At 36.6% G+C, this 25,464-nt stretch overlaps 1 protein-coding gene across 4 annotated transcripts in view; it reads left to right on the top strand.

Moving 5' to 3' along the window:
* The window catches only part of GABRB2 (gamma-aminobutyric acid type A receptor subunit beta2), a 284,907-nt gene that overhangs the window by 216,922 nt on the left and 42,521 nt on the right, over positions 1–25,464 (top strand). For all 4 annotated transcript variants that reach the window (XM_061188414.1, XM_061188415.1, XM_061188413.1 and 1 more), the window contains exons 7-9: positions 11,033–11,170; positions 12,772–12,924; positions 16,597–16,841. In XM_061188414.1, coding sequence (XP_061044397.1) covers positions 11,033–11,170; positions 12,772–12,924; positions 16,597–16,841 — 536 coding nt within the window. The remainder of the gene's footprint in view (positions 1–11,032; positions 11,171–12,771; positions 12,925–16,596; positions 16,842–25,464) is intronic.

The raw sequence follows: 25,464 nt of genomic DNA, 5'->3' as shown, positions 1-25,464 counted from the left end.
ATATTAACAAATTGAAGGATAAAAACCATATGATAATCTTAATAGATGCAGAAAAAGCTTTTGAAAAAATGGGTGTTGACCCATTTATGATAAAAACCCTCCAGAAAGTAGGCATAGAGGGAACTTACCTCAACATAATAAAGGCCATATATGACAAACCCACAGCCAACATCATTCTCAATGGTGAAAAACTGAAACCATTTCCACTAAGATCAGGAACAAGACAAGGTTGCCCACACTCACCACTATTATTCAACATAGTTTTGGAGTTTTAGCCACAGCAATCAGAAAAGAAAAAGAAATAAAAGGAATCCAAATCATAAAAGAAGAAGTAAATCTGTCAGTATTTACCAATAACATGATAGTGTACATAGAGAATCCTAAGGATGCTACCAGAAAACTACTAGAGCTAATCAATGAATATGGTAAAGTAGCAGGATACAAAAATAATGCACGGAAATCTCTTGCATTCCTATACACTTACAACGAACGATCAGAAAGAGAAATTAAGGAAACAATCCCATTCTCCATTGCAACAAAAAGAATAAAATACCTAGGAATAAACCTACCTAAGGGGACAAAAGACCTGTATGCAGAAAACTATAAGACACTGATGAAAGAAATTAAAGGTGATACAAACAGATGGAGAGATATACCATCATCTTGGATTGGAAGAATCAATATTGTAAAAATGACTATACTACCCAAAACAATCTACATATTCAACACAATCCCTATGAAACTACCAGTGGCATTTTTCACAGACCTAGAACAAAAAATTTCGCAATTTGTATGGAAACACAAAAGACCCCAAATAGCCAAAGCAATCTTGAGAAAGAAAAACGGAGCTGAAGGAATCAGGCTCCCTGACTTCAGCCTATACTACAAAGCTACAGTCATCAAGACAGTATGGTTCTGGCACAAAAACAGAAATATAGATCAATGGAACAGGATAGAAAGCCCAGAGATAAACCCACGCACATATGATCACCTTATCTTTGATAAAGGAGGCAAGAATATACAGTGGAGAAAAGGCAGCCTCTTCAATAAGTGGTGCTGGGAAAACAGGACAGCTGCATGTAAAAGAATGAAATTAGAACACTCCCTAACACCATACACAAAAATAAACTCAAAATGGATTAAAGACCTAAATGTGACGGCAGGCACTATAAAACTCTTAGAAGATAACATAGGCAGAACACTCTATGACATAAATCACAACAAGATCCTTTTCGACTCACCTCCTAGAGAAAGGGAAATAAAAACAAAAATAAACAAATGGGACCTAATGAAACTTAAAAGCTTTTGCACAGCAAAGGAAACCATAAACAAGAGAAAAAGACAACCTTCAGAATGGGAGAAAATATTTGCAAATGAAGCAACTGACAAAGGATTAATCTCCAAATTTACAAGTAGCTCATGCAGTTCAATATCAAGAAAACAAACAACGCAATCCAAAAATGGGCAGAAGACCTTAATAGACATTTCTCCAAAGAAGATATACAGATTGCCAACAAACACATGAAAGAGTGCTCAACATCACTAATCAATAGAGAAATGCAAATCAAAACTACAATGAGATATCATCTCACACCGGTCAGAATGGCCATCTTCAAAAAATCTACAAACAATAAATGCTGGAGAGGGTGTGGAGAAAAGGGAACCCTCTTGCACTGTTGGTGGGAATGTAAATTGATACAGCCACTATGGAGAACAGTATGGAGGTTCCTTAAAAAACTAAAAATAGAACTACCATATGACCCAGCAATCCCACTACTGGGCATATACCCTGAGAAAACCATAATTCAAAAAGAGTCATGTACCACAATGTTCATTGCAGCTCTATTTACAGTAGCCAAGACATGGAAGCAACCGAAGTGTCCATCGACAGATGAATGGATAAAGAAGATGTGGCACATATATACAATGGAATATTACTCAGCCATAAAAGTAAACAAAATTGAGTTATTTGTAGAGAGGTGGATGGACCTAGAGTCTGTTATACAGAGTGAAGTAAGTCAGAAAGAGAAAAACAAATACCATATGCTAACACATATATATATGGAATCTAAAAAGGAATAGGACAGGAATAAAGACACAGACGTAGAGAATGGACCTGAGGACACGGGGATGGAGAAGGGTAAGCTGGGACGAAGTGAGAGAGTGGCATGGACATATATGTACTACCAAATGTAAAATAGACAGCTAGCTGGAACCAGCCGCATAGCATAGGGAGATCAGCTCGGTGCTTTGTGACCACCTAGAGGGGTGGGACGTGGAGGGTGGGAGGGAGATGCAAGAGGGAGGGGATATGGGGATATTTGTATATGTATAGCTGATTCATTTCGTTATACAGCAGAAACTAACACACCATTGTAAAGCAATTATACTCCAATAAAGATGTTAAACAAAAAAATCAGCAATGTCAGGAAGTTTTTTTCAACACAGGGCCTTTGCTTTAACTTGGTAGCTCTCTTTTATGGAATGGTACCAATAGCACTGCCTTTTTTAATGAGTTTGAGGCTGGTGCATGGGAGTAACACATCCCAAGACATAAGTAATGTTCAGGTTTGCAATTCTACCACCTTGCAATTCAGGAAATGGCATCTGTTCACTGCACTCAAAGGGAGCAGGGATCTGATGAACCACAGCTAATGGGTAGCATGTTGACCGTTCAGTTCAGCAAGCTTGTACAAGTGCCACCCTTGGTAAGACCTATATTAAGGTCTTACCTATATTAAGGAGGAGAGGGGCTACAGAGAAGTTATCAGACATGGTTCTTCAGCCTCCAGCGTATTCTAGTGGCTGAGACCAACACATCCACAAATCCTCTATTGCAAAACTAGTCGATGAGCAGGGATTCCAGCACAGTGCTGTGGAAACCTCAGGGTAGGAAAGAAAAGGATCCCCACTGAAGGAAGATGAGACGTGTCTTGGGAAAGGTGAAAGCTGAGACGAGGCCTGAAAGTGTACAGAAATGTGATGTGAGAGGTTAAACTATTTCAAGTAACTTAAATAATTTGAACCAAGGCCTGGAGGTCAAAGGGTTACTAAAGACTGTGGGCAGAAGATAGAAGCTTTAAAACAGGAAGAAGTATAACAGAAGATGGGGCTGCAACATAGAGTTTTGCATGCCTGACCAAAGAATTTGCATTTAATTCTGAATCTACTGGGAAGGCCATTAAAAAGTTCTCCATATTTTTTGTTTGTTTGTTTTTAAGGCATGGAAGTAGCATTATCAACCTGTTTGTAAACAAAGTAATAATAGCAGCATGTTTAGTGTAGGTTAGAGGAAGGGGGGAAACCTAAAAGGTTGTTGATTAGTCTATTGAGGAAAATAAATAAAAGATGCAGAGATCTGATGCTAGAGTGGAATCTTCTTAGTCCGAACATCATTAAATATTCAAATAAAACTTGAATACAAATTTGCAGAAAACTTTTAGAGGTAGCCCCATCTCCCTTTTCTCTTCTATTATTGCTTTATTGGTGAGCATAGGTCATAGATGATTAAAGAAAACCAGACCCCTGGATACTGGCAGCATCAGAAACATCTCCTCTTGTTCCTTATAAGAGAGGTGGAACTGGGAGAAGATATTTTAATTTTGGAGCTATAAAACCTTTATTCAGAAGAAACATTCTTCTTCTCTGGGTCAGGATAGATACCAAACATGCCTTTTTGGACTCCCATGGCAAGGCAAATGACTTTTGCTCTATATAATCTCCTGATCTCTTGCTATCCAAAGGATGGTACATGGACAAACAGCATCCTTCCTACCTGGGAGGTTATTAGAAATACAGACTCTCAGGCTCTACCTACTTAATCAGTGTTTGCATTTTAACAAGATTTCCGGGTGATTTCTGTGCATATTAAATTTGAGAAGCACCAGCCTATTTTTTTTTTTTTTTTCAGCTAAAAGTTCTCTTACTTTTCTATATTACTTCAGGATTTAGGGCTCATGCATATGGGAAAAGCAGGCTTGGGTGGAGGAGAGGAATCCTGGTAGCCATAACCGAGTCTAGTTCTCCTTTCAAGACAAAACCATATAGAGTTTAAGGCAGTGCCTGACACAGAAGGGCTTTGTAAACCATAGCTACTGTTGTGGTTGTTGTGGCTCTTTTTTGCCTATTATTATTTTTTTCAGTTGGTTTCTCTTACCTGGACCATTATTTTAATTGCTTCAGCTCTCCAATCACAAGAAATCATAAGAAACACTTCATGGAGCTAAACTGGCAGAAAGGGCTACCAGTTCGCCCTGCTCCCATACAGAGACAATAAATACTAAGTTTTGCATTGAAATCCAAATAAAGAAATGATCTTTAAGGTACAATATCTAACATTTGCTTGATTATGATCAATTTCCTGTTCTCTTACATCATACAGTTTGAATTTGAAAACAGGAATAGCACAAAAAGATAGATTATCTTTGATGTGGGACGAATTCTGGGCCATGACTTGATGGTGTCCTCACTAAGATGCCACTAGGTAATCAAGTCTGATCCATCCTAGGCCAATTATTTGGGGCTGCTCGAGGCCTAGAAATGATTTGACAGCAGAACATTTGTGTCTAGCAATCCATCTTAAAGAGCAGAGTGAAGAATAAGACACAATTCAGGAGTCAGAGCAATCACTCAGAGTGTCTTTGGAACACTTTCTTTGCTGAATTTAAAGAGTCGTGGCTGACAAGTGAGTTTCTCTCTCTCCCTCTTGAAAAATCCCTGTAACTTTAATTGGCATTGACTGTACTCAGTCTTGCACCTTTGCACTTACATACAGGCCTATTCATGGAGTGGAGTCCATTCTGATTGTGGAGGCTTCTAATCGTGGTCACTGAGTTAGTCATGAAAAAAAATGTTTGCATTCTTGTTCTTATTGTAAATGGCAGTACAGTTGACCATTGAACAATGTAGCTGTTAGGGGCCCAACCATCAACACAGTCGAAAATCCCCTTCTAATTTATAGTCAGCTCTCCATATCCACGTTCTTCTGCATCCGCAGTTCCACATCCATGGATTCAACCAACCGTGTGGATCGTGTAGTACTGTAGTATTTCCTATTGAAAAAAATCCTTGTATAAGTGGGCCCATGCAGTTCAAACCATGTTGTTTAAAGGTCAGTTATACTATGTTACTATTGCTGTGTTGATACAATGGGAGACAGAAAATGGATAACTACCAGAGAACATTTAACAGTCCAATTGAGGAGCAAAGTGTAAATAAGTAACAGGAGAACAATAAGTCACTTTAATTTTCCACTAGGAAAAAATATGGTGGCATTGATAATTCAGTTAATTCTTCTAAATGTTCTCATTGGCCTCCCCTGTTTAATATCTTGGTACAGGTTCATATTTTTTGCATAGTAATATCCTTCTAAAATGTAACATTTACTTAGTAGATAACAAAACAAACATGTAAACTATCACTAAAGTGAGAAAAAAACTTGTTTAAATGCCATGTTATGTAATAAGATACATAACAGTTGTGAGAACCTGTTCAGTTATTATGTAAATGTTTTTAAAATGGCGTTTTTGCTCCTTAGATCTCATATAGTACATGTATTTACCAATATCTATCATTTGTGTCTTATACAGATTTATAAATTTACATATTTATCCTTCCTGATCAGGGTTTTGTAACATTTCATGCAGTTTTAATTCCTCCAGGTAAATTCCAATAAATTTGTGTTTTGGTTTATTCATAGGCCAATTGAATTGATGTGGGTTATGTTTTTAATGATAACAATACAATATAATTTAATCACTTAGTTTCTGGAATCCCATGAATAAAATATAAAAGATGAATTTATTTTGCAAGACATTAATGAGGAGCTTCAGTGCATCTCCTCCTTCTGATACCTTTTAAAAGATATCTAATTATTTTTTACTCATTATTATTATGAAAGATGTAAAGTCAGGTCATATGTATTTGCATATGTTTTATTTTTTAATTGCATTGAAAGACCGCTAAATATTCCTTGAGAGAAAATTCAAAGAAAAGAAGAAAACTAGGTCTGCTTTCAGCTAATCCTACACAGTATATTGAGCTGGCTTTTGAACTTGACCACCCTGGCACTGTTATGGATTGTTGGTCTTTCATCTACAGAAATCGATGATGCAAGAGCATATACTTGCTTTCCATTTGCAACATTCTATCCTTGGTTAACCCAAAATGAAGTCAAGAAGACTGAGGTTTTTAAAACCAGCAGTAGCCAAGGAGCATATACAATATCCTGCTCCATTGTGTCAGATTCCACAATCATAGACATCAAAATAACCTTCAAGTGTGTTTTTTTATTAAATTGGAGTATAATTGCTTTACAATGTTGTGTTAGTTTCTGCTGCACAGTGAAGTGAATCAGCCATATGCATACACATATCCCCTCCCTCTTGGACCTCCCTCCCTCACCCCCATCCCACCCAACTAGGCCATCACAGAGTATCCAGCTGACCTCCCTGTACAGCAGGTTCCCACTAGCTATCTATTTAACACACAGTAGTGTATTTATGTCAAACCTAATCTCCCAATTCATCCCACCCTCCCCTTCCGCCCCCCCACCATGTCCACACGTCCGTTCTCTACGTCTGCCCTTCTATTCCTGCCCTGCAAATAAGGTTCATCTGTACCATTTTTCTAGATTCCACATATATGCATTAACATACTATATTTGTTTTTCCCTTTCTGACTTACTTCACTCTGTATGACAGACTCTAGGTCCATCCACATCTCTACAAATGACCCCATTTCATTTTTTTTATGGATGAGTAATATTCCATTATATATATGTACCACATCTTCTTTATCCATTCATCTGTTGATGGACATTTAGGTTGTTTCCATGTCCTGGCTATTGTGAATAGTGCTGCAGTGAACATTGGTATACATGTGTCTTTTTGAATTATGGTTTTCTCAGGGTATAGGCCCAGTAGTGGGATTGCTGGGTCGTATGCTTGTTCTATTTTTAGTTTTTTAAGGAACCTCCATACTGTTCTCCATAGTGGCTGTATCAATTTACATTCCCACCAACAGTGCAAGAGGGTTCCCTTTTCTCCACACCCTCTCCAGCATTTATTGTTTGTAGGTTTTTTGATGATGGCCGTTCTGACTGGTGTAAGATGATATCTCATTGTAGTTTTGATCTGCATTTCTCTAATGATTAATGACGTTGAGCATTCTTTCATGTGTTTGTTAGCAATCTGTTTATCTTCTTTGGAGAAATGTCTATTTAGGTCTTCTGCCCATTTTTGGATTGGGTTGTTTGTTTTTTTGCTATTGAGCTGCATGAGCTGCTTGTAAATTTTGGAGATTAATCCTTTGTCAGTTGCTTTATTTGCAAATATTTTCTCCCATTCTGAGGATTGTCTTTTCGTCTTGTTTATGGTTTCCTTTGCTGTGCAAAAGCTTTTAAGTTTCTTTAGGTCCCATTTGTTTATTTTTGTTTTTATTTCCATTTCTCTAGGAGCTGGGTCAAAAAGGATCTTGCTGTGATTTATGTCATAGACTCTTCTGCCTATGTTTTCCTCTAAGAGTTTTATAGTGTCTGGCCTTACATTTAGGTCTTTAATCCATTTGGAGTTTATTTTTGTGTATGGTGTTAGGGAGTGTTCTAATTTCATTCTTTTACTTGTAGCTGTCCAGTTTTCCCAGCACCACTTATTGAAGAGGCTGTCTTTTCTCCATTGTGTATTCTTGCCTCCTTTGTCAAAGATAAGGTGACCATTTGTGTGTGGGTTTATCTCTGGGCTTTCTATCCTGTTCCATTGATCTATATTTCTGTTTTTGTGCCAGTACCATACTGTCTTGATGACTGTAGCTTTGTAGTATAGTCTGAAGTCTGGGCACCTGATTCCTCCAGCTCCATTTTTCTTTCTCAAGACTGCTTTGGCTATTCAGGGTCTTTTGTGTCTCCATACAAATTTTAAGATTTTTTTTTCTAGTTCTGTAAAAAATGCCATTGGTAATTTGATAGGGATTGCACTGAATCTGTAGATTGCTTTGGGTAGTAGAGTCATCTTCACAATGTTGATTCTTCCAGTCCAAGAACATAGTATATCTCTCCATCTATTTGTATCATCTTTAATTTCTTCCATCAGTGTCTTATAGTTTTCTGCATACAGGTCTTTTGTCTCCTTAGGTAGGTTTATTCCTAGGTGTTTTATTCTTTTTGTTGCAATGGTAAAAAATTCTTATTTAAAAAGAAAGTATTAGCTAACCTTTTTGAGCACTATCTACCAGTTAGTTTTCTAAAGTGTTTTACAAGGAACAACTTCTTTTTCTGGCATAACTGCTCTGTGAAGTAGCTATTACTATTATTATCCCAATTTACAGATGAGAAAATGGAGGACAGAGGTTAGGTAACTTGCCCAACTAATACATAAGGAAAAATGTATAATGAAGGATTTTTGGATTATTCTCAAGGGTTATGTTATCATTGGGTGAATTTTTTTGAATTCACTCAGAAGATATTTACTTAATGCCGACTATGTGCCAGGTACTGTGCTAGGAGCAAGAGACAGAGATATTAACATGATGAATACCTTCGCATTGCCAAGCATCTGGATAAACAACCACTGTACAAATCCACATGTGTATTAAATAATTGTTGTATTAATTCAATAATTTATCCCAAGTACCTATTCTCTGCCAGGTATTGTCTAGCAAGCACTGTGTCAAATATCTGGCTTTTTGACAAAAGTCTATATTTTATTATAATGTTTCTACCTGTTAAATTCCCATTAGGCATCTCCTCTACAGCCGTATTGAAATGCCATTGATATTCCCATGCCTCTGCCTACAGAGAGCTTCTGTTACAAGATTTGTAGTGATGAACAAAAGAAGCTAAATACTGAGGAAAGGAAGCTGGAGGACCAGAAACACACTCTTCACTAGTTTATACTTAGTCCTCTATTGGCAGTAGTGAGTTGACTTTTCTCTCGTTCTCTTCTTTCGAAGATGGCTGCATTCTAGAAAACTACTGCCTCCTGGTTTCATAAATACCTTTTTTTGTTTATACACAGATTCAATTTTACAATACATTTCTAAATATCTAGCTTGATTCTAGGAGTAAGTTGACCCTCTTTTGTTATTTTAAACTGTTTTATGAAAGGTAGGGTTGTCATTGACTCTAAACAATTTCATAACTGAGAGATGTGTACAGATAACCAATGACAAATGGGACTCAATTTGAGTTGAAGTACTGGACTATGAGAGTTCCCATGGCCACATTAAGAAAGTTGCCATCTTAGAATAAGAGCAGTTATACTTTGGGACAGACACCTGAGTTCTTAGGTTTAGGCAGCGAATATTAATGGAGTAGATTAATAACGAGTGAGCGCGCTTATCTGAGAATCAGCTTGCTGTGTCATTCACTTAATACCTGGGGTTTCCTTTAAAGCCAAGAGTAATTTACTTTTAAATCTAAGTTTTATATGAAGAAAGACATTCTCTAACAAAACAAAAGCTCTAAATGAGATCATGCTAATAAAAATGTTGGTGGTGTATAATCTTTTTAAACTCCACCATCTTTATTACAATTTATGATGTTTGCAAGTAAATAACCCTTTTGAAAATCATTAGCTATTATCCAAAACCTATCGTTAGGGAACCGCAAGTTCAAGTTCTCAAAAACTCTTCCAAAAAAACTCTATATCTATTATCAGATAAAGATGGCTACTCTTTTGAATAAAGAGGACTTCAGATTTCTAGAAAAGTTAAGACAATGCCTTAGCTATGCTATGGTTGATATAGATTGAGGGTATTGTAGTTCTTTGAAAAATAATTTGCTTCCACTTTTTTGGAGATTTGACTTTCTCTCTTTGGAAGAAATGTGGTTTTTTGGAAATCACAAGAGCTAAGAATCAAAGAATTGACGTTCAAATCCTCAGTGTTACGCTAACTAGTTACATGTCAAAAGACAGAAACTTAAGCAGTTTTCTCATTTGTTTTATTGCTTTTGAAATTGGTGGAGACTCTCTGTGCTGCCTACCTCCTAGACTCGTAAAGATCAGCTATCTGGGTGCAAATGTTCTTTGAAGAGATAAGTGTGGTATACAAATATAACGAATGCTTTTGGGGGGATTTGTGGGGGATGTGTGAGTTTGTAAAATATTGGTATTCACTGGATTTCATTGCATGCTTCCCTGTACAGCATTGTTTGCAATATAAAATGTGTTTATTCACTGCAGTTATATGTGTGCTTACTAATTAGAATACGTGTGTTTGTCCCACTCTACCCCATGGATTGAAAGGATCATTATAACAGAGGTCATGTTTTTATTGTGCAGAGTCCTATCCCCAGCAACTGCACTGACAAGCATAGTAGGTGCTCAATAAGTAATTGTTGGATGAATGGAGCCAGACCCTGTAAATGCACTGTGCATTTGCGGTGTACACTCTACATTTGTACTTACTCCTTAAAACTGCTAGAAATTATGTTGTTTTGAATTTTTAGGGCATTTTTTTGGGGATTTAGATATGCTGCAAAATCAAATTTGGAGATCATGTCTATGAATGTTAAAAAATTAATGGCTCACTTCTTCATATTCACTTCTCTTACGACTTGAAATCCAAATATTTTGTAATTCAGATATTTTGTATTGGCAGGGGGAGGGTTTGGTACCATTTAATGCTGTACTGATAACTTAAATGATTTTTCTCTTCTTTTGTCTTCTCTTAGAGTACAATCCAGGGTTATGTGATAATGTGGTGCTGTTTGAGAGAATGAGATTCATAAACAGATAAACCTAGGTTCAAGTCCCAATGATACCACTTCCTAGTTACAAGACTTAATATAAGCTGTTAATTTCTCTAAGCCTTTGTTGCCTCATGTGGGCCTAATTATACTTCCCCAATGAGATTATTGTGAGGATTAAAGATGGTAATATACTTAAGGTGCTTGTCGTGATACCTAACACGTAGTAACCTTTAGCTGTAGCTATTATCGTTTATACAGTTCATTTCCTAAACAGTTATTTTTTTCTATTTTGTTTGTCTTTTGTTTTGTGCATCTGTATATGTGTTTGTGTGTTTCCTTTTACAGATGGATATACAACTGATGACATTGAGTTTTACTGGCGTGGGGATGATAACGCAGTAACAGGAGTAACCAAGATTGAACTTCCACAGTTCTCTATTGTAGATTATAAACTTATCACCAAGAAGGTTGTTTTTTCCACAGGTTTGTATAAGGGGAAATAGTTAAGAGAAAAGGGGCTTTATTATATTTTGCCAAAAGGGTTCACTTATATCAGGATCGGGTCCCAGGGAAGGATGGGGACTCTGGAAGACTTAGATCTGCTGAAAATGCTCAGTTCCCCAACAAGCCCATTTGGAACCCATCCATTTACTTTCAAGAAGGCACCCCCAGCAAAGCAAATGTCTCTCATGTACTATCATAATTCTTTGAAACATACTGAGGACAGCCAGGTCATAGTTCACTCAAGTCTGATCACAGTGAAATTCTCTAAACACAGTAGGGTGGGAGGACTTCACATTTTTCTTAAAGGGTAGGACTTTCTTTACGTAGCCTTACCTACTGTTTTGGAGTAAAAGCTTTTCCGGATGTTGAGATTATCTGATACCTTTACCATTCTTACTCTTCCAGTATTGAGGTCAGACTTGTTTTCATCAGCACAGATTTTTAACAAAAAAGCCCAGGAATGCAGTAATTTACTCCATACTCACTAAAAGAAAAATAATAAGTCCACAGGCAATATCCCTCTTTATATTTTTCTTATTGAAATGAATTCCCTAAGCACAGAAATAGCTAATACAGTAACTGTAGATTTTGAATTGTCTGCTAAGGACTCAGGCACTTCCTGTCCCTGAAAACTACTTCAAGCAAGAATACAAAATAGCCTCCAGCTTTGCAAAAAAAACAACAGAAACTTTTCCTAGGTTTGAGGTTCTTTGAACCCCTGAGACACTATGGAAATGAGTTTCTGCTTAAAATATTTTTACTTCAATATTAATATACTTGCTTCAGCCCAAGAGGGCTAGACAAGGCTTTCAGTTAGTAAGAATATCCCCCCCGCACACACACACACACTATTTATCAATATGACTCTTTTAGGTTATAAGACTGTATTCTGTTACATATCTCATTTAAAATGTAATTCCCCACGTCCCCACCATCAAAAGACCCAGCTTCAAGAATCTGATCCTTAGTTATATCTCCCACAAACATTGCTCAGGAAAAGTGACTCTCCACCTTTTGGTGGGTCAGGAATCCTTTTAAAACTTTGATGGAAGCAATGAAATTAGAAAAAATACTGCCTACACATGGAAACCTTCACAAAATTTCAGGGAGTTGCTGCGCTAACTGCAGCCTCGCCACTAATCCTCGCCTTAAAATGCATCCTGGGGCTTGTGAAGAGATTTCTTTCCCTATAATCAGAGTGTGCAGCCTTATTCTTATATACAAAAATGTACCGGGTGGACTTGCTGAGAAACAATTAAAAGGGGAACAAAGGGACTGTCTCAAATTGTCTTGTCATCACAGTTGCAGAGAATGAGAACCTTTGATTCAGTGTAGGAGGCTGAGCAGGGAAGAGCTGGAATTCTTTTAATTACTGATGAGTGTGGAATATATTTAACACTGAGTAAGTCCTGCTAATTGAAAGCCCTGTTTTCTCAGACCACTTTTGCAGAAGAAAGTGCCCTTCAGCAGGAGCTAAAATTGAGTTTAGGAAAGATATACAAACTGTTTATGGGCCTTTAAAGAAAAGTATCCTATAAATATTGATTGATAACGATGATGTTTTAAAATTGTCTTTCTAGGTTCCTATCCCAGGTTGTCCCTCAGCTTTAAGCTTAAGAGAAACATTGGTTACTTTATCCTGCAAACATACATGCCATCTATCTTGATCACTATCCTCTCCTGGGTCTCCTTCTGGATTAATTACGATGCTTCAGCTGCAAGAGTGGCATTAGGTAGGCATCAATCTGACTGCTTGTGGAGTGTGCCTGTGTGTGCGCGTGAGTGCGCGTGCACTTTCCTTACCCTCGAATTTGCGATGCGTGACGAGACCGGACTGCGCACATTATAAGAATTTGGCTATGAGACGTTGGGTGATCTGATTCAACGTTAAATCAGTTAAACACAAATTAAAACTCTTTCATGTCAAAATTAGTTAACTATATAGCTGTTGGTAATGAAATTAGTCCCATCAGCTTGATATTTTTATTGATGCATAGTTCATGTAATATTGCTAGATAATTGTTCAGTTTTTATCTGTGTTTCCTTACCTGGGAAGAGCTCTCTTCCATCTTTTTTTTTAATTTTTTTATTTTATTCTGAACAAGAAACAAAGAAATGAAATGTGCAACTAATCAATGAGCAGAAAGAATTCTGAAGTCTTAACTAAGATTTTGGGTTAGCATGGCAGAGGGCAGGAGACAACAAAGTAAGAATATTGGGAAATCGTCCATGGCATCACTTATCTTATGCATGATGTTTTTCCATCATAACACCAGAGGAAGAGAATAAATTGTATTTCATGAACATTTTTATGTTGCTAACTCCAGATATAATAAATTTATGACCTTTTATACAATCTTTATTATTCTGAGTTCTGACTAATCCCTTTAAATTTTGAGTTAAATGCTTCACCAGTATATCTCAATTAAATCATTAATTCCTTAGCAAAGTCATTATTCATACAACAGAATTTTTTTGAACACCTACTATGTGTCAAACGTACTGGGCACTGGAGATAAAGCCAGTGTCCTTCTGGAAGTTATGTTCTAGCAATAAAAGGTAAAAAATAAATTTATTTTGCGTTTAACATGCAAATTATATAATATGGTAAACCTGTAGAGTGGAAATAAGCAAGGTAAGGGGGTGGGTATACTAGGGGTACAGTTTAGAATAATCAGGGTAGACTTCATTGATTGCCAATGGACAAAGACTTGAAGAAGATCGAGTCACATAAATGTCTGGATGAGAATATTCCAGCTTGATGAAAAGGCCCTCAGGTAGAAACATGCCAAGCAAGTGAGCAAGGTGGCCTGTAAGGCAGATGCAGAGTTCAGGAGTAGAGATAATGTCAGGGAGAGGGGACTAAAAGATGATGAAATGGTCCAGGGGCCATAATAAAAGTTTTGCTTTTATTCTGAGTGAAATTAGAGCAACACTGAGCAAAGAAGTGACATGATTTCAGATACAGAGGGATAACTTTGGCTGCTGTGTTGAGATTAGATTGTGGTGGTTCAGGGTTGGAAGGAGAATTAATTACCTCCTGGACTGAGTCAAGTCCCCTGTGATATATTCTCTTCAAATACTGTAGACCAACCTTGGAGACCAACCACAGTTATAATTTATATTTATTTGGTTTGTGATGTTCTTTTTCCTCATGGTACTGAAGATACCTTGGAGGAAGGTCCACATCTAATTTTGCTTCCATTATATCTGTAGTGTCTCACACAGTGAATGGTGTCCAGTAAATAGCTGCTGAATAAAGTAATGAATGGAATTTGTAAATATCCTGTTATTCCAAAATGAAAATCTGTTATCAATTTGATGCCTATTACAGGAACAATACATAAGTTATTTACTTTTTGAAAGAAAATTTTCAAATGTCTTTTATGTGAGCAGTTTATTACTAGGTCAGAAACACCTTAACATGAGATTTAGATAAATAGTAAAATCAGTGTTGTCAGTTTTATAATATACATGTAATATTCATGTCATCCAAGATAAGCTCTAGATGAAATAATGAAGAGAAAAGTAAAATTGGAAAATGTATCAAAATGACTAATATAGAAAAGATGTGAGAACTATAAAATACCTAGATCTAAAGTATAACCATAGTTTTTTGGCCATGCTCAGAATTGGATGCTCAAATTTATTTTTTCTGTATCTGTTTCATGAGCATATAGAAAAACAAGGCAAAAATTATGATCTTATTAGAGAGAAAAAATTAAATCAGAAAACATATGTTCCTAAAAAATAGAATTGAAAATTAACTTTTGGTCTGTGTTATTGGGTAGTGTTTAAGGACACAGGTTTCTGAGTCAGAGAGATCCCTGTTCAAATTTTGACTCTGCAACTTCCCATCTGTGTGATCTTGACCTCGGAGCTCTGTTTTCACATCACTCTTTTCCTACAAAGCTGGACCTTATCAAACTCAGGACTCTGGACTCCCAGTGCTTTTACCCAGCATATCTCTGTCTATCCCTCCAATTACAGCTTTGGGGAAACTACTCCCCACTGTCAGAGATGTTCCCTCAGCTGGACTAATAGTAATAACCTGACATAGTGTGGCATTTCCCATAGAGTCTTGTAATACTTCTATATTATTTATCTGTGCATTATGTGCCTACATTCCCAACCCAGAAACACGAAGGCTAGACAGCTGCTTCTCTGTTACTCTCCATCTCTAGTTTCCATATTTTTTGCAATCATTGTTCATATCATCTGTTTAATGCATTCATTGATTTCAGTACTTTTACAGTGATTTTAATTTATTTCCCCTTCATCACTTACTTATTCTGAAAAACTCTCAGCTGGTATTCTGCTTCCTGTCTTGAATGCTTACCCTCATTATCGTCCTAAACACAGTTTGTCCCTGATACCTCCCTACTGGAAGCTGGTCAGTGGCCTCACATTGCCTTCAATTTTAAGTTCAAGTTCTGCATTAGGCTCTGTGTATGTAACTTTCCATTATGCAGCCCTTAATCTCCACTTTCCTCATCATTCTTCCCATCATATCCTATAATGTACCCACACTAAGTTTCTTGAGATTCTTTTGATGCGCTGTGTACTTTCACCCCCACAAAGCACCCCTTTAAAAAAACTCTCTCGGGCTTCCCTGGTGGCGCAGTGGTTAAGAATCCACCTGCCAATTCAGGGGACACGGGTTCGAGCCCTGGTCCGGGAAGATCCCACAAGCCCGTGCGCCACAATTACTGAGCCTGCGCTCTAGAGCCCGCGAGGCACAACTACTGAAGCCCATGCGCCTAGAGCCCGTGCTCCGCAGCAGGAGAAGCCACCACAATGAGAAGCCCGCACACGGCAACAGAGTAGCACCTGCTCGCCACAGCTAGAGAAAGCCCGTGCACAGCAACAAAGACCGAACACAGCAAAAAATAATAAATAAATAAATTTATTAAAAAATAAATAAATAAAAAAACTCTCTCCACCACCAATGCCCTTAGGTCTACTATCACTTTTGACTTCCAGGTTTTGTTTGCCTGAGTAACTCCCACTCATTCTTCAGGACTCAGCTCCGAAGTCCGTATTTCCTGATCTCTTCCCTGCCACATCGTGGGCTAAACTAGGATCTTCTCCATATTCTCAAATTTCACCTTACACACATGTCTATCATAGCATTTAATTCACATCTCTAGCCCCCCACTAGATACATAACTATAAATATAAAAATGTAATTAAAAGAAATGCCCCCCAAATGATTAATGTTTACTATAAATTAATGATTTATGCATATCGCCAGGGCCTATCACAGGGCTGCTATATAATAAGTGCCTGGTATATATTTTGCAGTATCTATAAACAAGTAAAAGAATACAGTTAACCTTTCCAGCTATGATGAAAGCAGAAAGGAAATACAAACATTATTACTCTAACTCTCTCATTTTTTACAGGCATTACAACTGTGCTAACAATGACCACTATCAATACCCACCTCCGGGAAACTCTCCCTAAAATCCCTTATGTGAAGGCCATTGACATGTACCTGATGGGGTGCTTTGTCTTTGTTTTCATGGCCCTTCTGGAATATGCTTTGGTCAACTACATCTTTTTTGGGAGGGGACCTCAACGCCAAAAGAAAGCAGCTGAAAAGGCTGCCAGTGCCAACAATGAGAAGATGCGTCTGGATGTCAACAAGGTAAGTTCAAAGGGCAAGCCCTCCTTGCTTCTTAAACTCATAGAAGAATGCCTGCACTATAGGTTCATGGCCTTGTTAACAAATGAGAAAACCAAAGCCCAGGGAAGAGATAATTAGTGATGGAGGCACAATTAGGGCCCGAATTTATGGTACAACATTTAGATGCCCTTTACCTTAACACTAGGGTGGCCCAAACCATAGTCATTTGAGAATCACCTTCGTGACTTTTTCCATATATGAGTATAATATGTACTATTATTTACTTTATGTTTATTTAAATTCACTTTATTTAAATTTATTTTAAAAAAGGAAATTTCATATCACTTAAATCAGTATTACTTGCTGGAAGATAATCTTAAGTATAAATAAAAATGAAACTATGTTATTAAATTTTAGGTTATACTAGATAAAGGCTCTAGGCCTGAGCTCTGCGTTCTCATTGATTTAAAAAAGGAAATAAGCATGTACAGACATGTGCTAAAGACCCACCAGCAACAAACTGAGACTTTGTTCTTGAAGTCATCAGATGGATAGAAAAAGAAGTGGAAGGGAAAAAAAGAATAACTTTCTTTTTAAGTGACAGATAATTACTTAATGCCTCGCACAAGTACTACTTAAAATCCTTGAAGCATTTGAGTACAGGAGGCTACCATGTTGCTTAAGTCAGGCATAGCCAAAGAAAAATTCCTACACAGTTGTAAATCCAATTTATTCTTGAAGGCAGTGGTTCTCAACTTTGGGTGCTCAATTAAATGACTAGGAAAGCATTAAAAAATACTGAAGCCTGGGTTTCATCCCCAGAAATTCTGATTTGATTGTCCTGGGGTATGCCTGGGCATCATAATTTTTTTTAATTCTCCAAATATTATTCTTATTTGCATTCAAGATTTAGAATCTCAATTTTGAGGCTTTCAACAATAGTTCCAATAGATCTAGCCATCTTTACTCCCAAAATGTGACTTCACCTGGCTTCCTGTTATATAACTTTCTGCACTGAACAGAATATTTACATATGTTTTTTCCCATAGTGCAAATTTAGGCGCTTCAAAATAGACAAAAAAAAAAACAAGGACTTATTTTAATATCTGCCATAAATAGTGTTTATAAAGTAGTGCATAATGTTGGATATGGTAAATAGTTCATAGTGATGGAACTAAGAAAATAGTAATACTTTTAAGCTATCTGGGATTGTTAACCATCCAATAATTATTGAATTTACATTTTAATATTTCTAGCTTCAATTTAATTCCAAGGGTAACATACCATAAATAATCTCTGCCATTGAGTTTTATGTGGAGCAAACCCAATGAAAGCTTCTGACTCACTGATATTTTCCATATATCCATAGGTCTGATATTCGATTTTGGACTATTCTCTAATCAAAGGCACTCCTTTCCCAGGAGATGATATTCATAATGATGCAAATTTTAAATATGGCCCTTATAAGCCAGTGAACCACAGGGTCTAGGAAGTTGTCAATCTCTTTTCAGTGCTCCAGGTTTCACTCATTGGAATCTGTTAATAGATTCCAAGGTAGCATTATGACTCTCTCGGGCTGTCAAATAGAGAATGCTTTTTAAACCCATTTTACAATTTTCCTGATAGAGTACCTTTAGTAAAGAAAATGAATAGATAAAATGATCTCCTAGGACAGCAGTTTGAAATGAGTCTCAATAAATTGCCTAAAGCAAAGCTGGCTTAACATCTGATCTCTCTTCACTTTCATCTACCCTATTTTTTCATACCAATTTGCAGTTACATAATAAATTCAAGTACCAGAGAGTGGCAGTTTTGTAGCAGACTGAACCTGGAGAGCTTCAGGTAGTTTTAAACTCAATGTACTGAGATGGAGGTAGGGAATGGTTCACTGGGCAGGTACCCCATAGTGATGCAAAACCCATCCTCTTGGCTGAAGTTGGATCCACAATTCAGAGCATAGAATGAGAGAACAAAAAAGATTCCAGAATTCTTCTAGTACAGTGGTTGTCAAATCACAGGCCATTTTGCCACCACGCCCCCCCGCCCCCGTCAGAGGATCATTGACAATGTCTGTAGATGTTTTGGATTATCAAAACCAGGAGGAGGGGATTGCCACTGGTATCTAGTGGGTAGAGGCCAGCCGTGCTGGTAAACATCCTACAGTGCATTGGACAGCCTCCCCATAACAATTATCCAGCCCAAAACGTCAGTACTGCTGAGGTTAAAAAACTCTACGCTAGTCCAATCCTCTGGTTTCAAACTTGAGAAAAATATAAGATCCGTGTTCTATTCTTAAAACTCTTTAGCACAAGTGGAGTCTCTTCTTTCTTTGATCAGTGTGCATAACATCATGGTATCAGGAGTTATCATTTAGCACAGTAGTTCTGAAAAGATATTTTAGAGTCAGTCAGGTTTGATATTTACCCTCCATTTAGTAGTTGTGTGATAATAGGGGGAAAAAAAGCCTCTCTGACCCTTTAGTTTCCTCATCTGTAAAATGGAGTTAATTCCTCTCATAAGTTATGAAGTTATGATAAAGTATAGAGGATAGCATAGTCCCCAGTATATGATAAGCACTAGGTAAGTGATAAATATTAACAAAATATTATAAACGATAAACATTATTACCTTTCAAAATAAAATTTACTGTCTCCAGACCTATTGGCGATAGTTGCTTGTGCGTTTTACATGCTCTAGTATGTAGGATGCAGTCCTATCCCTAAAAAAGTATTACCTACAGAGGAATGTTTCACTTTGGAAGTTTTAAAGTCAAAGCAACGAAATCATTTTTCAACAGGTATTAGCTGTAAAATCGATAGCAAGCCAACTACAAACTTTATCAATTATTTCTTAGGCCAGAATACTTACAGCCATGTTGATTAGATTTTTTAAAGGTAGCCATCTAACATTCCAGGCTCCCTTTTTTTTTTTTTTTTTTTTTAACACAGCATGAAGGGTTAGAGGAGACCCACAGAGGGCTCTGATTGCACAATGCTTTCTTTTGTGTCGGCATCATGAATAATGTCACTCTATTTCTTATCAAGAATGTTCCTTCTTTTTAACTGTAATTCTACAGTTATTTATTTATTTTTTTTAAAGATCAGGCACATATAATCAACTAAGTATTGTTGGATGCTCCGGAGCAATCAGTCACTAGGAGAGGGATTGACTTTTTCTGGTTCCATTGATGGTTTCCTAGAGACAGAAGCAGCATGTCATATGGTCTAAAGTGATTTTTAAACTGTTCTCTGTCCTGAGGGCAGGGAGGGATGAAAATGGGAAGCCTAGCCAGGTGGGAGCCCACTGTCGCTCAAAGGCATGCTTCCACATTTTTCTAATCTCTTCCCTGTATGAAGTTTCCTGTAAGTTCTTATTTTAACAAGAGTTATCTGCAGCTCTTAAAACAATTCTTAGTCTGGCGTTTAACTGATGGAAAAACTAAGGCTCTGAAGGAAAGTGAACTATCCAAGGTTGCAGAGCAAAGTTAACAAGATTTCTGAGATGATCTAGGTTTTCTAGTCGTTATCCAATGTACATTCCTCTGTGCAAGCAAGTGAAAAAAAGAATATAAAATTTAAAAGCTGATTCCAGATTAGTCTATATATTCAGTTCACATCACCTAAAAAAACCCGTCTGTCTACACACGAGTCCATAGGTGACAAGCCTTGTTACCTTCACAGTTGTCTCCACGCGACAAATTAAATTGTTAACTACTAAGATTTTTAAAAATAAACCTCAAACCAGTAAGAGTTCTACTGAATATTTTTCCTAAGTGTTTTCAGGAGTAGCTAAAAAACTACAGTCTCTTTTTCTAGTGTTAGGAAAGCTCTCCTATTATACCTTGCATTCTTCTATTTTGTGTGTGTGTGTGTGTGTTTCCTTATAGGATTTTCTCTTGATCAATTTTCCCACTTTTCTTGTTCATGCCTTCAAGTTTTCAGCTTTCCTTTTTTTTCTTTTAAGCTTTATGTTGTTTTCTTGTTTATTTTTCTGCCAATAACTAGGTGTATATATATTTGAGACTTTAGTTACTTCTGTCTTTTCACCACCTTGATTCTTGCATATCTGAAATGCCTCCAATATCCTTACTGTATCGAGAGACCCACAACCACCAGTTTTCCCAATAAAGCTGCACCGAAAAGATCTACTGGGGGAGCATCCTTTATTCTGCATTCATGGGTGTTGGAGTCTCTGTGTTGTCTTTATCCATTGCACCTAAATTTTTGGTTATGCAAAGCACTAAGATCTTTTAAATTTATTTATTTCTAGTGCTTGAAACTAGATTTTGTAAGTGATACATTAAAAAGAACTATTTAGAAGTTCTAGTCTCTGTTAGCATCAGTCTTTCTAGAGACCAGTAGCATTTATCTATAGCCAATTTACTTTAACCACCAGTTCTAATCTAGTGGTATCAGTCGACTTAATTAGCACATTCTCTACTTTGTCTTCCAGATTTTTTATAAAGATATTAAACAAAATGGGACCCAATATCGATCCTTGTGGGACCCAACTGGAAACCTCTCCCCAACTAGACGGACTACCAATTACGATTTCTCTCTGTATACGGTTAGATAGCCAGTTTTTAATCCATTTATTTGTATTTCTGTTGGAGCCAATTTGTTTAGCTGTTCCCTTTAAATTAATGTATGGCGTTTTTGCAGATAACCTATGGACTTGTATCCTGAGACGTGGGGATACGTTAAATGTTTTCATGAGACCCTAATGGGGTTTTCCTGGGTTTGTTTTTTTTTTAATGTAGTTATGATGAACCTAAGCTTCAGTGTTCCACTCATACATTATTGTTGTGCTAAAGAAAGAAACCAAGTGGGTCGTATTTTGAGACTTCTTTTCATTTGTATTGAGAGTATAGAGTGTCATTATATACTCTGGCATTTCTTAGTTTTCTTGTTGTGTTTCTTTTGGTTGGTGGAATAGGTGGAGAATTATACAGTCCTTCCATAGGTTGGCTCAGAATTCAGGAACCTATATTTTCTGCCCTAGATCGTTCATTTGTGTCTGAGAATGTTATGTTTGCATCAAGTCCTTGTTCCTTTATTGTTATTTATATTTTAGAAATAAGTATTATCTCAGCAGGCCCAGTGTTGTTATAATGATAGATAAGAGGCAATAATTGAGATTGTTTCTTGACAATGCTCTTGACTTAAATGAACTCCAAAGAAAGCCCACTGGGGGCTAAAACTTAGAGTTTAGTTTCTGAATCCTCATGTGTTTACATTTCTTAATTGGCAAATTGTCATTCACATTGCCCGCCAAACTGGAGGAGGAGGAAGAGGAGGATGGTGATCGTCACCATTCCACATTATCATCTACTGCCGACCTCTCATTTGTTTTCGTTCTATTTCTTGGTGAGGCAGTGAATGATACTGAATGCTGTGAATCTTTCCTATGAGGACTTGATGCCAGAGAAGCTGTCATTATTATGTCTTGAAGTGTCATGTTCTTCCTTAGTTTTGTGGCTCTGACCCCAAATTCCTTGGTTCCTCATTGTTGTTGCCTTTGGGGTGGGAAACAGTTATGGTTAACCTCTTAAACTGCTAGTTTGTTTTACTATTTTAAGTTGTTCTTTTAACTTCATTACTTGTTGTGTTATACGTAGCGCGAGTCTGATAAGTAATATTAGGTAGATTCCAGGAGAAGAGATGTTTGAAATTTTGTTACTCACTATTTTAGTCCCAATCCCCTACTATGTCTGTCCTCTCAGGCTATCTCATTTGTGATGTAGCTGCTGTTCTTGTTTTTAACTGAAGCCACTGTTGTTGAAATGGAAGTAGACTGATTTGATTGGGCAGTATTCTGGGTAGAATGCTAATCATTTAGAAGAAAACATGTCTGACAGTTGGAGTTTGGGTTTATGATGAAAATGGTTGAAAACTAATCTATTTTCCAAAATCAAAATCAGAGTATACTGCATGATTGGTCTATGACTGGGTAAAAGTTACATGAAAATTCAGGAAAATCCTCAGATTATGAGAATATTTGAAACAAAATTTGCCTCTGTTGTTCTTGTCAGCTGATGGATTGACAGAGTTAATGATACTCTCCGATGCCATGATTTGGACCCTCATTTGTCAAGAACTCTTTCTCTCTATTTCATAAAACATTATGTTAAAGAGAATGATTTACATTGAAATATGAATCTTAATGTCATCTGCATTTATATTTTTCTTTGTTGGGTGTGTCTTTACTCTGTCTTTTTAATTCTCTTTTAAGTTCGCATTTAGAGTATGAAATAAGGGCCAATATTCAGAAGTTTGAATGATGAGCTGTTAAACGTGTAACCTGCAAAAGCATTGAAATGTATTTGACAGTCTTCAGAGGCAATAGAATGCACTGGGAGGATGGTAGCTGTTAGAATCAGACTGAACTGGGTTCACCTTCAGGCATGGTCTTTTATGAGCTGTGTAACACTACACATGTTTAACTTTTCCATCCTTCAAGTTCCTCAGCTGAAAACTGAAACACTAAAATTTTGCTTCATGGAGCTACTGAGAGGATTAAATGAGATAATTTGTTAAGGGCCTTATACAGTACCAGACATAGAGCACTCCATAAATTGTTGCTATTATTCTGGAGATGGTAGCAGTGTGTATCTTTCTCAATTTTTCTTTTTTTATCTCTATTACTGTTTTATGATTATAAAACTAATTCATGGTCAGTCTTTTAAAAAAAATGTGCAAAGGCAATGAAAACCACCTGTACTCCACACCCAGACATAATCATTGTTAGCATTGTCCTTTTTTCACACTTATTGACATACTTTTATACAAATAATTATGCTCTACTATTGTGTGTATGCTATTTTCTACTTACCTTTTTTGTGTCTTTAAGCATCAGTATAAGTATACATCATTTCTAATAACTACAAAATATTTTATTGAATGTATGTACCATAATCTATATAACAAGCACCTATTGTTAGACATCTGCATTGTTTCTAAGTGGTTTTTGATTATAAACAACTAAAATGAGTATCCCATTGCTGACATGTTTACACACCATTGATTCCTAATATATATATTTCTTAGAGTGAAATTTCTGAGTCAAAAAGTGTATGCTTTAAAATGGTGATACATATTGCCAAATGGTTCCCTAGAAAAGTGCTACTATAGTTTACATACCTACTATGAGAGTGTGGCAGTACACACACACACACACACACACACACACACATACATCACGCAGCCCTTAAAATGATGAAGAAACAGAAAACTGATCTCTAACTGCTTTCTGTTGTGAAAAGTGTTAGAGAAATGGAGATATAAGAATCCAAAAACCCAGGTGCAGTTTTTCTCTTCTCTGTCCAAAAGCCGTAAAGGATAAAATGGCAATGGAAAACCAAAACAAAAACAACACCCAACTAAAACTGAAGCTCTGCAGAAAGACAGAAATGCATAAGGAGGGCCAATGTTAGTGCAAGCAAAATCCAGAAGAATCTACCCAAGCTATATTTGAGCAAATAGGAAAACCCTATAGAAAGGTCTACCTATAAATGAAGCATCTAAACAAAGAATCAGCATGGCAACTGTGCAGGAAAACTACCAAATGACATTCTGTCTCTCCCTCGCTCTCCTTCTCTCTCTCTCTCTCTCTCTCACTCGTTGGTAGGGAGAGAGAGAGGAACTCAGCACGCAAAAGACAGATAATGACCCTTTAATGGAAAAAATATTTCAGGATATATTAAAAACTTTCATTAAAAAAGTGTTTTTCTTACAAATATTGAAAGAGAATATGAAACAAAAGATCAAGGATGAACAATTTTCATAGACACTAATAACTGAATCTAAAGTAATAAGAAAGAAAATCAATATGGCAAAAAATCAAGGCAGTAACACAAAGTTCAGGCTGTAGAAAATCATGCCAAATACAGAAAAAAAGAGATGTACAGTTAAAAACCACTTAGAGAAAACACAATATACAGGATAGGTACAGCAGAGCAAACATGCAGGGCCATGATGTTCGTGAAGTATAGAATGGAACAAAAAGCAAATAGAAAAAAAAATTTAAATCTGACATCAATAACTAATTATAATAATGATAATGATAAATACTTCTTGAATGCCATGTATATGCTTAAACACTCTACATATATTATGTCATGACATTAGTCATTATTACCCTGTGTTGTAGTAGTTATAATTTTATAAATGATGAACAGAGACCCAGAACGTGTAATTAATTTTCTTAAGGTTGAACAGCTAAAAAAATGGTTGAACAGAAAATATGACTAGAGGATACACTTTAACTACTATGCTGTACATTGTGTGTTTATACATACCTGTAATGAAATTAATCAGTAGGCCAAAAGGATATACTGGGTTCCAAGATAAAAATTATATAATACCATTGCCACCTTATTATATTCTTCTGAAATTATTAAACTTCCAGTCAGAAAAAGTGACCAACAGGGAAGGAAAAAAAAATCTCAAACTACTCCACAGCAATATTAAATTTTATAAGACAATGGAAAAATATTACAGGGTTCTGAGGGGGAAAAAATATAACCTAAGAATATTATTGATATTATTTTAAGGCAAAAGAAAGACAATCTATCCTCAATATGCAAAATCTAAGGGAACATAGCATCCATGCATCCTTATTCAAAGAAAAATATTATAGCTCAGTA

The sequence above is a fragment of the Eubalaena glacialis genome, chromosome 4 (genome assembly GCF_028564815.1).
Source record: "Eubalaena glacialis isolate mEubGla1 chromosome 4, mEubGla1.1.hap2.+ XY, whole genome shotgun sequence".
Lineage (NCBI taxonomy): Eukaryota > Metazoa > Chordata > Mammalia > Artiodactyla > Balaenidae > Eubalaena > Eubalaena glacialis.
This window is presented reverse-complemented; position numbering and strand designations above follow the sequence as displayed.